Source organism: Pleurodeles waltl, chromosome 4_2 (assembly GCF_031143425.1).
Source record: "Pleurodeles waltl isolate 20211129_DDA chromosome 4_2, aPleWal1.hap1.20221129, whole genome shotgun sequence".
Classification (NCBI taxonomy): Eukaryota; Metazoa; Chordata; class Amphibia; order Caudata; family Salamandridae; genus Pleurodeles; species Pleurodeles waltl.
In genome coordinates, this window is record NC_090443.1 from 26,653,563 (window position 1) to 26,668,928 (window position 15,366).

General features: G+C 47.1%; 1 protein-coding gene across 2 annotated transcripts in view; it reads left to right on the forward strand.

Moving 5' to 3' along the window:
- Positions 1-5,403: 5,403 nt before the first annotated feature.
- The window catches only part of RLN3 (relaxin 3), a 91,426-nt gene continuing 81,463 nt past the window's right edge, over positions 5,404-15,366 (forward strand). For both annotated transcript variants that reach the window (XM_069233310.1, XM_069233311.1), the window contains exon 1: positions 5,404-5,530. In XM_069233310.1, coding sequence (XP_069089411.1) covers positions 5,422-5,530 — 109 coding nt within the window. In that variant the 5' untranslated portion in view covers positions 5,404-5,421. The remainder of the gene's footprint in view (positions 5,531-15,366) is intronic.

Consider the following 15,366-nt stretch of genomic DNA (forward strand, 5'->3'; position numbering starts at 1 on the left):
CTTTGTTCACACAGAGCTGACCAAATAGATTTGCAATGTTGCAATGTTAAACTAGTTGATGTCTTAAACTTTCTTGTGAGAACTGTCTGCTGTAATGCAATGTACTAGCCTCCGATGCATTTGTATCTTTGGTGCTTGAGAAGCTGAAGTTCCCAGGCATGATAATGGTTTCACTGACTGGAGTTATGATCGCAACTAAAAGGTTACCTGACAAAACTGGTGATGTGAACAGACGAAGAGGAACCAATCATCGACGTGTGAAAGACTGTCTAACTATATTGCAGATTTAAGATGAATGTTTATTGGTTCTACTGTGAACACCTGATGTTCTGACCAATAACGGCGTCAGAAATTACTTTGTGGATTTGACTTATCCCAACTTCTCTTACTAGGAACAGCACAGTTCCAGACACCCTTTTTTCGTAGCCTTTAGCCTCTTTGCATAGTTATTGCTAATATTGATTGGCAATGCTATTGATGCTATTGATCTAGTTTGATGCCCTTTCGAAGTTGGTTCAGTTAACTTGAGAACCCAGTTGTGGCTGAGCTAATCCCCTTCACTTTCCCCTGCTGACACTGGCCAGACGGATGCCCAGCTGACAAAGAAATCTAAGCTTGCTGATCCATTCAGAAGAGGTATAACAACATGAATTTATCTCTGTTATACATTTTTTTTTCTTTTAGGTACCAACTGCTATTTTTAGAGCCATAGCTAGATGTTTTCGAAATTAATCTTTGCCTTATTTTCTATTGCATGAAAGCCAAACATGCCGTTCAAATTAGAGGGTTAGTTAGTGTGTCCATGTTCAAGCAAATGTTAATAACAAATGGTTGATTTTATTCAACTGTCAAATTTAGATGTATGCTGTTTCTATTGTTCAGTTATTGTTGTTATTAATTTATACTGTAACTCTTGAATGTTTAATGATAAATGCTTTATTTAGATTACATTTTTTCCACTGCTTTTGGTCAGCATGTGCTGTTCATATATTATTTGATTTTAAGATTACTTTACATGATATTAACATTGTTAATCTAGGGAAATAAACTTTTTAACGTTACCAAAGGGTGTCGTTATTCATGGTCACTTAGGGCATTGTGTGTAAAGATTACTGACTCAAAATTTCTGATAATTGATTTGTTAAACCACGTTGTATTGTTGCTCGTTGGGTGTAGTGAAATATGTGTTTTTGACCACTGACTTTGCGTTGCACCACTTTGCATCTGGATTAGTTGTCTAGTGTTCACCAGTTGCAGACTACATTTTGTATTCAGTTTAGCGGCCTATTGACTTTATCGTAGCATTAGACACTGCCATGTTAAATCTGCTCGTATTTTTCCACATTGTAAACTGTGCTTGTTTTCGTGCTTTTTCTTACCAAGGGCTTTGGTTGATAAGGATGTACTCAGAAGGCATGGAACGGCCTTGTTTTGATTTGACACCTTGGGATAGTGGCCAAACCCCAACGTGTTATTTTCAAAGCAGACCTAAACTATCCAGCATGTTTGAACTATGAAATGAGGGGGGTTTTCGAGAAAGCTCCTTCTGGTTTTTTAAGATATAAAAAGACCCAATGAGACAGTGAGAGAGTTAGTGGCCTCAATCAGGATTCTTGATGTCTGATGTCTGATATCTGTCCCGTGATGTTGGAGATCTCTTTCTCGCAGTTGAACGGGGTCATCGTCTTGCTGGCATGAGAAAGATGAAGAGCTTGGCAGGCCCTACGGTGATGATTTTTTACTTCATTATTTGCTTTGCATTATAGTATAATATAAATACGTATATTTGCTGTGTATATTGCAGTGGAGAATCATTTTGGGATATTTTCCTTTCATTGCTGCGACTATTTGTAACCGTGTGCTTTCAAAATACTAAGCTCCTTTTTAAGAACCTTGTGGTGAAATAATAATAAATGTCTTCTTTAAACTGAGAAGTGCATTCCAGAGATTTTTGTCAGCTCAGTCATTAGTGAAAGCAAAACATTTTGGGGTAGATCGGACAGTATAAAAAAGAGAGGTTGGAGGTTGAGAGTGCATGATTTAAAAGTGTAAATATGTTTTTATTCAGAGAGTTAAAGGAAGCACCGCAAACCATGTTCAAAAATGCATGTGAAATTAAAATGCCTTATGATGTTTTGGCAAATGTGTTTTCTTGTTTATCAGGACTTTCTAAATTTTGGGATGGGTGCTTGGATAAAACAAAAGTACTGAATGTTTTTTCATGTTTAGAAAAGGTGCTTTTTGAACGGAATGATATCCCTTTTGTTCTTCACTGGAGGGTTTGGATACTTTTGTCTGCTTGTAGAAAAATGCATGAGAGATGTAAACAGTTAGAATATGAAAATAAGAAATCAATAGAGCAAGTTAGCCAGAACAAGTTAATACAAGATAAAGCTGAAATCTACAAAGTTGTTACAGGAGAATCTGAATTTTCACATACCAGTAATGTGGAGGTTAAAAAAGGTGGGGGCCAGTGTGAGATGCATGAGCCGAACGTAGTTCGTGTTGGACGAAAAATACAGAGTAGCCCACAGTTTTTGGAAGGAGTTAAAATGCATTCTTTAAAAGATTACACTCAGCAAGAAGTTGATGTTACTGGTACATTCAGACAACTTTTTCAGGGTACGATGTGTACAATTAATTCAGACAAGACACAGGGACTGTTGCAAAATGTGCAGTTTATAGGAATTCAGTGGAATTCAGAACATAGAGACATGTTGTTACGGGTGAAACAAAAGATTTCGAAGTTTTCTACTCTTGGCACTAAGCAGAAGACACAGAGTTGCATGACATTGTTTGATTTTTGGAAACAATATAACCCCCTTCTGAGTAAAATCTTAACCCTTTGGTACAAAGTAACCAGGAAAAAACATGAGTTTTAATGGGGTAAGGAACAGCAGTGTGCTTTTGATTTGATAAATGAAATAATTCAACAGGCTTTAGACTTGTGGCCAGTGCAAGAGGGAGACATTGAGTTGCATGTAACCATTAAGGGACAATATGCAAACTGGAGTATGTGGCAAAAACAGGGAAGGACAAGGGTGCCCTGGGGTTTTGGACTAGAAAACTATCTGACTTTGGGGAGCGCTATCATCCTTTTGAAAAACAGCTTTTGGCCTGTTATTGGGCTCTAGTGGATACTGAGCAAATAACACTAGGTCATGATGTAATTCTGAGACCTGAAATACCAATCATGCAGTAGGTGATGAGTTCACCTAAATCTCATCGTATAGGACGTGCACAAGAGGCTAGCATCATATGCTGGAAACGGTACATACAAGACAGGGCTCAAGCAGGACCAGCAGGCACTGCAGCCCTACATGAACAGATGTCACAAGCCCCTGTACAGGATGAGGAGAGGGTGCAGGAGGTACAGCAGGTAAAAGAGTTAGCAGTGAAATGGAGTGTGCCATTTGATTTCTTGTCCCTTGAGGTTAGGAAGCATGTGTGGTTCACTAATGATTCATTCAAATTTGTGGATACCAAAAGACATTGGAAAGCAGTGTCATACATTCCAGTTACTGAAAAGTTGTTGACCACCACAGGAGAAGGAAAAAGTAGCCAATATGCAGAGTTGAACGCTGGGTATCAAACTGTAAAGCAAGAGCTGCTTGGGACTTGTCATTTTTATACTGATTTTTGGTCCACTGCCAATGGATTAGCCATTTGGCTTCCCACATGGCATGCACATAACTGGTTCATTCACTCAAAGGAGGTGTGGAGCAAAGAGTTGTGGCAGGAGATTTGGGAAATATTAGAACAGAGTAAAGTCATAGATGCTCATTGTCCCATTGACTCACTAGAATACCGGTTCAATTCCCTTGCAGATGACAAAGCCAAAATTTCAGAGGCAGAAGTGTCAACCCAGAATTCTGACTTGGTGGGTATGTCTAAGTGGGCACACCAGAAATGTGGACACCTGGGAGAAAAAGCCACTTACAGGTGGGCAGAGATTAGAGGGATGCACATTCCCCTACATTTGATAAAAACTGTGATTTTGCAATGTCCTATTTGTCAGCACACACAACAGAGATCTGTCCCACAGTCAAAGGTCAATTGGGGAGAGCAAAGTTTCCAGTACAGATAGAAATCAAAGCTATTCTGTTAAATAGTGGAAAAGCTGATTTATTCATACAGATTGGAGACAGAATTGCCCAACTTGTCATAAGTGCAGTGTATGGAGGATTGGTGAGGAAGGGGACTGCCCCAGCCCTTCTGACAGTGCAAGGAAAGGGAAGTTCAGCAGATAAAAATGTCAGTGCTAAGGTGTGGGTCAAATCCCCAAATGGCCCCCCAGAACCTGCAGAAATTATAGCAAAGAGCCCTAATAATGTTCTGCTGATTATACAACAAGGAAAAGAAAAAGGGGAGCACATTTCAGATGACAAATGTTATTTGCAAGAAAAATCATACTTGTTTCTTTTATAAATCTTATTACGACTTGCCATTGACCATGAGTGTGTTGTGTGGTCTTCCTTCGGGTATTTGCATGTGGGTTCGGGGGAGGGACCACACGCCCAACTTGAACCTAAGTGATCACCATTGTGCAACACTCCTGCTGCTTTTAAAGTACAAAACCTATGGATCCATTTAGCGCTAATTGTGCTTCAAAGATCAAAGTTCTGCATGGAAACAATGCAGAGTACCATGGATATTCTGTCAACCTGTTTGATTACATTTCCACTGGAACTAACACATGGCTTGTTATCATCTGATGACCGCTGTCAGTCTCATTAAGTATGTTTAAGTTGCCATTTGACTAACTATTCTCGTATGGGAACACTTATATTCCAGCACACCTTACAGGTGGACCGTGTGCCTTTACATGATTAGAACTCATGATGTTTCCATCTAATTCTATACCAACTTGTTATCCTAAAGACACTATTCAATCAGTTATTATCCCAATCAGAATATATAAGCTTCCGTTTTCTCATTGTAGGTGTGTCTGGTTTAACTGTTTATAAGATCAATACGTTAATCCACTTCCATTGCTTTATAGTGATTGCTTTTATCATTTCATTATGTTGCTGTGTACAATGGCTTGTAATGTTTTTTTTAAGAGAAAGTCATTGATCAGAGTTTGGAATGTAGTGAAATATGTGTTTTTGACCACTGACTTTGGCCTATTGACTTTATCGTAGCCTTAGACACTGTCATGTTAAATCTGCTCGTATTTTTCCACATTGTAAACTGTGCTTGTTTTCGTGCTTTTTCTTACCAAGGGCTTTGGTTGATAAGGATGTACTCAGACGGCGGGGATTGGCCTTGTTTTGATTTGACACCTTGGGATTGTGGCCAAATCCCTACATGTTATTTACAAAGCAGACCTAAACTATCCAGCATGTTTGAACTACGAAATTAGTTTTTTTTTTCAAGAAGGCTCCTTCTATTTTTCAGTGGCCTCAATCAGGATTCTTGATGTCGGATGCCAGATATCTGTCCCGTGAGGGTGGAGATCTTTCTCGCAGTCGAACTGGGTCATCATCTTGCTGGCATGAGAAAGATGAAGAGCTTGGCAGGCCCTACGGTGATTAATTTTTACTTCATTTTTTGCTTTGCATTATAGTATAATAAAAATACATATATTTGCTGTGTACATTGCAGTGGAGAATCATTTTGGTATATTTTCCTTTCATTGTTGTGACTATTTTTAAACGTGTGCTTTCAACATGCTAATCTCCATTTTAGGAACCTCGTGGTGATATAATAATAAATGTCTTCTTTAAACTGAGAAGTGCATTCCAGAGATTTTTGTCAGCTTGGTCATCAGTGAAAGCAAAACATTTGGTCATGAGTAAAATTTGTGTCCATGGTGGAACACTCTTAACGGAGTCAAAAGGTCCATCGAACCTCTAACGCGTCCCGTTATAAATAAATTATCAAAGACCAAATAAGGCCAGACGCGCTCACAATTCTTTTAGCACATTTTGCGACAGCTTATTTATACTGTGTGCAACATTATAATGAAATATATTTTTTAACCTGGAACATAATCGCAGTTTTTTTTTTTTATCACAGGCTCATACATGCCAGTAGACCCGATTCAGGCGTGAGACTCAATTATTTTAACCTGAAAATGGCTTTATTTTGGCAGTCTTGCGTCTGAAATTGCCTTTCCTTCATTAGAAGCCAATGGGAGAAATACATTCTCCTGATTATTTTTTTTTAAATCTCCCACTTTCCTCCTCTAACATATTGACATTTTTGTAGGATTGAACCTTGCAGCATTATAAATGCACGTCTCTTTCCCCAGTGCACTGATCAGCACTTTAAATCAGTGACTGTTTAGTTACACCCACGGACAACCAAAGTGATTGCATTAATCAACTGAGTTGTCCTGCCAGAAAAAGGCATTTCCCACAGATACATTTAAGTTGCATTTAATTTTCATTTTAGTTGTGGAGATTATATTCAATATGTAGTTAACTGTAGGTGAAATGTCAACAAAAAAGAAGGAATATTTTGTTTTCAGACATGTCTCTGATCACAGCCCACACCGGCTGAACCTGCCCCTACTGTACTCAGGAACACAATTCATGTACTTTTCTTTTTGCATTCCAACCACTGGCGCCAATGGAGTGGCGTGCTATACGCCCGCCAAAAGTAGTCTGGCGTTACATGTCAGGGATAGGTAGCTGAAGCGCTATATAAATACTAAAACCATACCTCTTTTCTGAAAGAAAACAAAACAAATCTACAGCTGCCCCATGTAGGTAGCTGGCTCTGTATATACTATATCAAAATGAAGGCCCTCATTACAACATTGGCGGTAAATCCCGCTTACCGCTGTGCAGAAGACCGCCAACACACTGCTGCGGCGGTGGACTTCCGCTACAGGTATTACGACACACAGCTCGGAATCCGACAAAATCTAGACACCCACACAAGTCCGCCACACCAAAGGTCAGTGATAAACTGGCGATAACAAAACCTCCACCGACACACCAACAGGAATACGCCCACACTATCACGACCCACGAATCCACGCGGCGGTCTTTCAACCGCGGTATTCCATTGACGGTACACACCGCCGCGCTAATAATACACACACATTTACAAAACACAACCACATTGGACAATTCAAAATACACACACCTGATACACATACACACACCACTCCCACACACCCAATACAATATAAAACACACACCCACATCACCCACAAACCCCTAAGACAAAAATTTAGAACAAAGCACGGTGAGAGACACCACCATCAATAAATTAGCATCCACAGGCACACAACACCATCACTCACACAACATCCACGCACCTCACACAACACACACAAACACATCCCCTCACACATCACAATAACACACTACCTCACACATCACCCCATGCACCGCAAAGACACCCCAGGTTCTCTGAGGAGGAGTTCAGGGTCATGGTGGAGGAAATCATTCGGGTAGAGCCACAGCTATTCGGATCACAGGTGCAGCACACCTCCTTTGCAAGGAAGATGGAGCTATGGCGCAGAATCGTCGATAGGGTCAACGCAGTGGGACAGCATCCAAGAACACGGGATGACATCAGGAAGAGGTGGAACGACCTACGGGGGAAGGTGCATTCCGTGGTCTCAAGACACCAGATTGCAGTTCAGAGGGCTTGTGGTGGACCCCCACCTCCTCCCCCACAACTAACAACGTGGGAGGAGCAGGTCTTGGCTATACTGCATCCTGAGAGCCTTGCAGGAGTAGCTGGAGGAATGGACTCTGGTAAGTCAAATCTTAACTATTACATTCCCCACCCTACCTGCATGCTATCACATACCCCCACCCTCACCCCCATCACTCCAACACCTTACATATGCCCCACTATCACAAACCACCCATCCCAACACCAAGCCCTGCATGCAACACCAAAGCATGGGCACCCATCACCAAAGCATGTCCACTACACATAACCACACAGATCCCCAAACCAAATATCACACAAGGTCCTAGACAAGAATGTAAGCACTGGGGTACAGGGTCACCCACCCATTGCACACAATGGCACACACAGATGCAATAATCATTCCTTTACACCCCTGCAGGACCCCTACCCAACGTCACCAGACAGGAGGTTCCAGACATCTCCACCCCCCCCCACAGAAGAGGCCCACAGTGATGACAGCAGCTCCGTCCAACTAGATCTAGATGACCAGCCCGGCCCATCTGGGACCTCGGGACAGTCGGTTCCCCACACACAGGCACATGCCACCACAGAGCCTCCCCCCTCAGGAAACACCAGCACAGCATCCACCCAGCGGGCCCATAGCTCTGTCCCCAAGACACGTCAAGCAGTAGGGTGTCCACCACTACAGGGAACCCAGGCAAACCCACCAACCCAAGAACATCAGGGACCTGGGGGCAATGGCAGTGGGCACACGGTTCAGGGGACAGAGGAACAGAAAAACAGGGGAACTGAGAGGACTGCTGTGAGACAGGGGGAGTACAGGCCCAGGGAACCCACTCTCCACGAGGCCCTCTCCAACATCATGGGAGCATACCATCATTCCCAGGAGACGATGGCAACAGTACTGGCCAAGTTTCAGGAGACCCAGCGCCTGCAGGAGGAACAGTATTTGGGGATCAGGGAGGACTTGAAGTCCATTAGCACCATTGTAGGGGTGCCGAAGGACCTTGTGAACACCAGGAGGGACACTGTGGCACAACAAGGGGCCCCTGACAGTAGCCTCGATGATGAACTGCCCACCACCTCCACCGTCGCTAGTGGACAGGAGGCACCGCCACAGGACCACAACACCAGCACCCCAACCCCTGCAGATGGAGAACCACCCCGCAAACGGTCCCTGAGATCCAGGACAAAGACAGAGAACAATGCCAAGACCCCCGCCAAAAATGAGACCACCCTGAATGTCATCCTTCTGTCCCACTTCGTCACCCTGTCCATCCTTAAAGTGACCTAGCTCCACTTCCTATGCCCCTTTGGACAATGCACCTGTGAGACAAATAACTGGACTCTGCCATGGACATTCCTCCACCATCACCCCTGACCATTTTACAGCCCCCTCCACTAATTTGCACTTAAATAAACACCCTTGAATCACAAAACCATCTGGAGTCAGTCTGTGCTTTCACAAATGTGTGTTTGCAATAACTGAGGAAAATAGCAATGTCCATTGTATTGTCAACATACCTATGTCACACAGCTCTAGTCCATGAGGTAACATAGCAGAGGTCACACAGTGGGACCCACATCTGTGAAATGGGAAGGCAAAGTGACAGGTCAGGGTCCATACACTGGGTGAAAGTGACAGACATATGATAGGTCTAACAGTTGTATGAGATGTAGGAGGCAGTGATGTCTTCTTACCTGTGTCTCACTGGAAATATTGCTGGATCACGTTGTTTCTGTTGTCTATATCCTCTTCTTCTGCCTCCTCTTCTTCACTGCCCACAGGCTCCACAGCTGCCACAAGACCTCCTTCTGGACCATCCTCCTGCAGAAAAGGCACCTGTCGTCGCAAAGCCAAGTTGTGCAGCATACAGCAGGCCACGATGATCTGGCACACCTTCTTTGGTGAGTAGTACAGAGAACCACCTGTCATATGGAGGCACCGGAACCTGGCCTTCAGGAGGCCGAAGGTTCTTTCTATAATCCTCCTAGTTCGCCCATGTGCCTCATTGTAGCGTTCCTCTGCCCTTGTCCTGGGATTTATCACTGGGGTCAGTAGCTATGACAGGTTGGGGTACCCAGAGTCACCTGCAAATGTCGAGGGACAACTGTTAGACACACACTAACCCGTAGGGACAACCCCAGACAACTATTCACACTGTATAGGGTCCTTGTCCTCACCTATTAGTCACAGACGGTGCCTCTGGAGTTGCCCCATCACATAAGGGATGCTGCTATTCCTCAGAATGTAAGCGTCATGCACTGAGCCAGGAAATTTGGCATTCACATGGGAGATATACTGGTCGGCCAAACACACCATCTGCACATTCATTGAATGGTAGCTCTTCCTGTTTCTGTACACCTGTTCACTCCTGCCGAGGGGTACCAAGGCCACATTTGTCCTATCAGTGGCACCTATGATGTTGGGGATATGTCCCAGGGCATAAAAGTCACCTTTCACTGTGGGCAAATCCTCCACCTGAGGGAAAACGATGTAGCTGCACATGTGTTTCAGCAGGGCAGACAACACTCTGGACAACACGTTTGAGAACATAGGCTGGGACATCCCTGATGCAATGCCCACTGTTGTTTGAAAAGACCCACTTGCCAGGAAATGGAGTACTGGCAGGACATGCACTAGAGGGGGGGATTCCTGTGGGATGGCGGATAGCTGACATCAGGTCTGGCTCCAACTAGGCACACAGTTCCTGGATTGTGGCACGATCAAGTCTGTAGGTGACTATTACATGTCTCTCTTCCATTGTCAACAGGTCCACCAGCGGTCTGTACACCGGAGGATGCCGCCATCTCCTCACCTGCCCCAGCGGACGTGCCCTATGGACGAGAACAACGAGCCCAGAGTCAGCCAACACTGAGGTATTACTACATGTCATTAGCAAACATTTGTAAATACACAATGTGCCTGTCTCTGTGTGTATGCAAGGCCTAGATATGTGTGACACATTTAAAAAATAATGCCATGTGGCCCCCTGAAATGGCGGCTGCCTGACCTGTAATGTGGGACAAGAGAATATGAGGTAACTTCGCTAGCGTTGTACACCGTCGCAGTAGGCGGTCGAAGACCGTGGCGCAATCCTGCATTGGTTAACATTGGGCCCTATGGGTCCCAGGAGCCAATGACGATGTACGCCGGCGGTGACGGTACACACCGCCGCAGATGTGACCGCCATTTTCTGTCTGTTCACTCACTTGATACCTGACCTTCGACAGGAGAGGACCTAAACTGCAAGTGCTGCTGTGACCTGTGTCTGGAAGCGACGATGGCTCATGTGTATGGGGAAAGGACTCCTACCTTCACATCGGAGGAGTTGGAGAAGTTAGTGGATGGGGTCCTTCCCCAGTACACGCTACTCTACGGTCCTCCAGACAAACAGGTGAGTGCACTGTGAGCATGCTGAATGGGCAATGCCTGTTTGGAGTGGTGTGGATGGAAGATACGGGGGGGGCTGAGGCCTGAAGGGCGGGCGATGAGTGTATGTGCGTCAGGGCAAGGGTGGGAATGCGGGACAATGACTGTGACGGTCCGGAAGGTTAAAGTTTTTTTCATTTTCCCCTGTACTATTCCTCTAGGTCAGCGCCCACCAGAAGAAGGATATTTGGCATGCCATCGCCAAGGTCGTCCGGACCCTGGGGGTCCACCATAGATGGAGCCCCCACTGCCGGAAAAGATGGGAGGACATTCACCGCTGGAGCAAGAAGAAGGCGGCGGCCCAGCTGGGGATGGCCTCCCAACGTAGGAGGGGTGCCCGTCGCACCATGACCCCCCTGATGTTCCGGATCCTGGCGGTGGCGTATCCGGAGTTGGATGGGCGCTTGAGGGCATCGCAGCAGCCACAAGGGGGTGAGTACCGTCACATCCATCTGACTCTGCGCGCATTAGGAGGTGTCTGGTTGTGGGAGGTGGGCAGTGGGTTACCCTAGGCCAGGGCGAGTTTTGTAGGCAAGGACCTTTTGTGAGGCAGGCTATGTGGCACCACACCAGCAGTAAGAGCCATCTACACCTAGTCAGGCTCCTGTGACTTCCATGTGTGCAGCAATCGGGCATAGGCCTTGTACCCCATGTCCCTGTGATTAATTAGGGAACTCTAAGTGCATGGCGTAGTGCAGAGGGCTGCTGTGTCTAGTGTCCGCCAACGGTAGCGGTATTGCCTGCACTGAACATGTCTTTCTTCTCCCCCCCCCCTTTTTGTGGTCTCCCTGTTCTTGTGTGCATTAGCATCATCAGGCGGAGGAGCAGTGCCACCGGAGCAGGAGGGAGCTGCATCCCACATGGCCCTGGAGGGCGAGACAACGGAGTCTGAAGTCACCAGTGGGACGGAGGGCGAGGGGAGTTCCACAGCGGGGATAGGAGCAGAGAGCAGCGATACCGACTCCTCTGATGGGAGCTCCCTTGTGGTGGCGGGCCACTCTGTGCCCACCGCATCTACAGGTACAGCCGCCACCCCCCCACCAGCATCGCCCTCCCAGCAGCCCCTCATCATGTGTCCCGTGGCCGCTCACCCAGGAGGGTGGGCATCGCCTTCGCCCCAGGCACTTCAGGCCCTGCCCCAGTCAGCCCTGCTGCCCTCAGTGAGGAGCCCATTGACCTCCTGAGATCCCTCACTGTTGGGCAGTCTACCATTCTGAATGCCATCCAGGGTGTAGAGAGGCAGTTGCAACAAACAAATGCATACCTGGAGGGCATTCATTCTGGCCAGGCAGCCCAACAGAGAGCATTTCAGGCTCTGGCATCAGCATTGTCCCTGTATCCAGCCTCCCCCCTCCAACTATCTTCCTCCTCCCAGACCCAATCCCCTGTACCTCAGCCTATCCCAAGCACACCATCAGACCAGCATGCACACACATCAACACACAAGGGTGGCTCAGGCAAACATAAGCACCACGCATCCCACATGCACTCACACAAGCATCATACCCATGCACACATACCAACAATCACTGCCTCCACTGTGTCCCCCTCCTCTACGTCTCCCTCCTCCCTCCCATTCTCGTCTCCACACACACCTGCATGCACTACATCCTCAGCCACTACCTCCATCACCAACACGCCCATCACCACACACCGCTCACATGCACTCATCACCCCACTACCATTCACACATCCCCTGTGTCCTCTCCCAGTGTGTCTGTGAGCCCTTCTCCCAAAGTACACAAACGCAGTCACACACCCACCCAACAGCCATCCACCTCACAACAGCCTCCAGCCCATGCACCTTCACCCAAGCAAACGTACACCTCCTACATACACTACCTCTTCCTCCACTCCCAAACCCCCTCCATCTACCTGTCCCAGTGTGTCTAAAAAGCTTTTCCTATCAAATGTTGACCTCTTCCCTACACCTCCCCCCCCCGTCCGTGGCCTAGGTCCCGGCTCCCGGCTTTCCAGGTCCCAACCCAGCACCTCAGCCACCATATCACCGGGCACAGTGGTGCCAGCAATAGCGGGATTCTGGAGTGCGCCAAGCAACAGGGCTGCCAGTGTCCCAAGGAGCGAGGGCAAGGACATTCCCCCACCTCCAAAACAGAAAAAGTTGCCACATCCCAGAGGGAGAAGGCGAAAACACCTGCCACCAAGGGCTCAGGCAAGACAAAAGTTGAAAGTGGCAAGACAGCTGTGCCACCATCCAAGGTGGGGAAGGGCCTGAAAATCAAAGGCAGGTCCACGTCCACGCCAACCTGCACGGCGGACAAGACCGCCTCAGGCACCGCCACCTGCACCGCCGCCACAGACACCGCCGCCAGCACCCCAGACACTGAGCTCTTCACCAGCACCGCAGACACTGTGCCCTTCACCAGCACCGCAGTCAGTGAGCCCGCCACCAGCACCGCCGCTACTGACACCGCTGCCGGCCCCGCAACATCCTGAGCCAGTGGCACCACCGCAGACATGGCTGCCATCCCCAGTGTTCAGTCGTACAAGGCTGGTGGTCAGTTCCAGGAGCCTGGGCAGCTTGCATGTTGCACCACCGTTAGTGGAGTGTCACATCCACTACCTCGTTCCTTGGCAGGATGAAGCACTCTGGGCACAAAGTCCCCTCCAGAACCAGTGGAGTATCACATCCACTACCTCAGTCCTTGGCAGGATGAAGCACTCTGGGCACAAAGCCCCCTCCAGAACCAGTGGAGACTGTTATCCACTTTGGAGACTGTAGCTTTGCACTCCCCAGGATAAAGCAGTGGGCAACCCACCCACTGGAGAGACTTGAGAGACTGTGGCTTTGCACTCCCCAGGATAAAGCAGTGGGCAAACCACCCACTGGAGAGACTTGAGAGACTGTGGTTTGCACTCCCCAGGATGCAGCAGTGGGCAAACCACCCACTGGAGAGACTTGAGAGACTGTGGCTTTGCACTCCCCAGGATAAAGCAGTGGGCAAACCACCCACTGGAGAGACTTGAGAGACTGTGGCTTTGCACTCCCCAGGATGCAGCAGTGGGCAAACCACCCACTGGAGAGACTTGAGAGACTGTGGCTTTGCACTCCCCAGGATACATCAATGTGGAGCCCCCTCGTGGAGCTGGCGTCGTGCACTCATCCGGCTGAGGTGCCCCCCTTCCCTTCCCCCTGAGGTGCGTGTTTCATTTCGATCTGATGCCCCAGCAGTGTCCTCTCCGTTTTGAGTCTGGTATCGAGTGTGGGCCTCGCCCATGCATTTTGGGCCCAGTGGTCCATGGACTATGAATGGTGCACTACCTGGACTTGAATAGTTGGTGTACATATTTGTTTATACTTTATTTAAAGTTTTGACTAATGGATTTTTATTGATTACAATCATTTCCTTTTGTCATTGCGTTCTTCGATGGGGGGTTGGGGGGTGTAAATGTAATGTTGCAGCATGTATTTGTGTGTATGTTGGTGAGGGTGAGGGTGGGGGTGTTGCGTGTGTGTGTCACTCTATTTTCCCTCCCCTGTGTTGTAGGTGCAGCACTCACTGTGGTCGTCGCCGCCGTCTTTCGTGCTCCTGGTAGAGGAGCAGGAATACTATCGCAGGGAGTATTTGGAGTTCTGGCTCCATGGCGTCCTGGTTCCTCGTGGGTTGTGTAGAGGTGAGTTCTTTCCCTTTCAAGTCCTGTTTCCGCTGTGTTTTTGTTTGCGTTGAATCCGCCCTGGAAAAGTGGCAGATTGGCCTGTCATAATAGTGTGGGCGGTACATTGTCTTCCGCCTGTCTGTTGGCAGTGTCCGCCGGGCTGTTTGTTTGTACCGCTGTGGCAGTCGGAGTGTTAAAGTGACTGTCTATGTTGGCGGTTTCCGCCATGGTCGTGATTCCATTTTTTTTACCGCCAACCTGTTGGCGGTCTTACCGCCGCTTTAACACCGACCGCCAGGGTTGTAATGAGGTCCATAGTGTGCACAGAGTCCAGAGGTTCCCTAAAGTCTTAACAGAGGCTAAAGTAGATAATACTAATCCTCTCTTTTGTGATAGTGTGGATGAACAGTTAGGCTTATCAGAGGGTAGTGCAAAGCATTTGTTTTACACACGCAGTCAAGAAAAAAGGCACACAATCAATGACTAGCTCCAGGCCAATACATTTATATAGGAAAAATATAATTTGTTCCTTTATTTCTAGAACCAAAAGGATCTTGTTGCAGGTAAGTACATTTGCAAGTAAGTGTCAAGCATACGTATCAAAGGCACTTTGTTTAGATTTCGCAAATAATACAGTTTACAGGCAAGTAACACTTTTCACTTTTAAAAGTTGACAGTGCAATTTTCAGAACAGT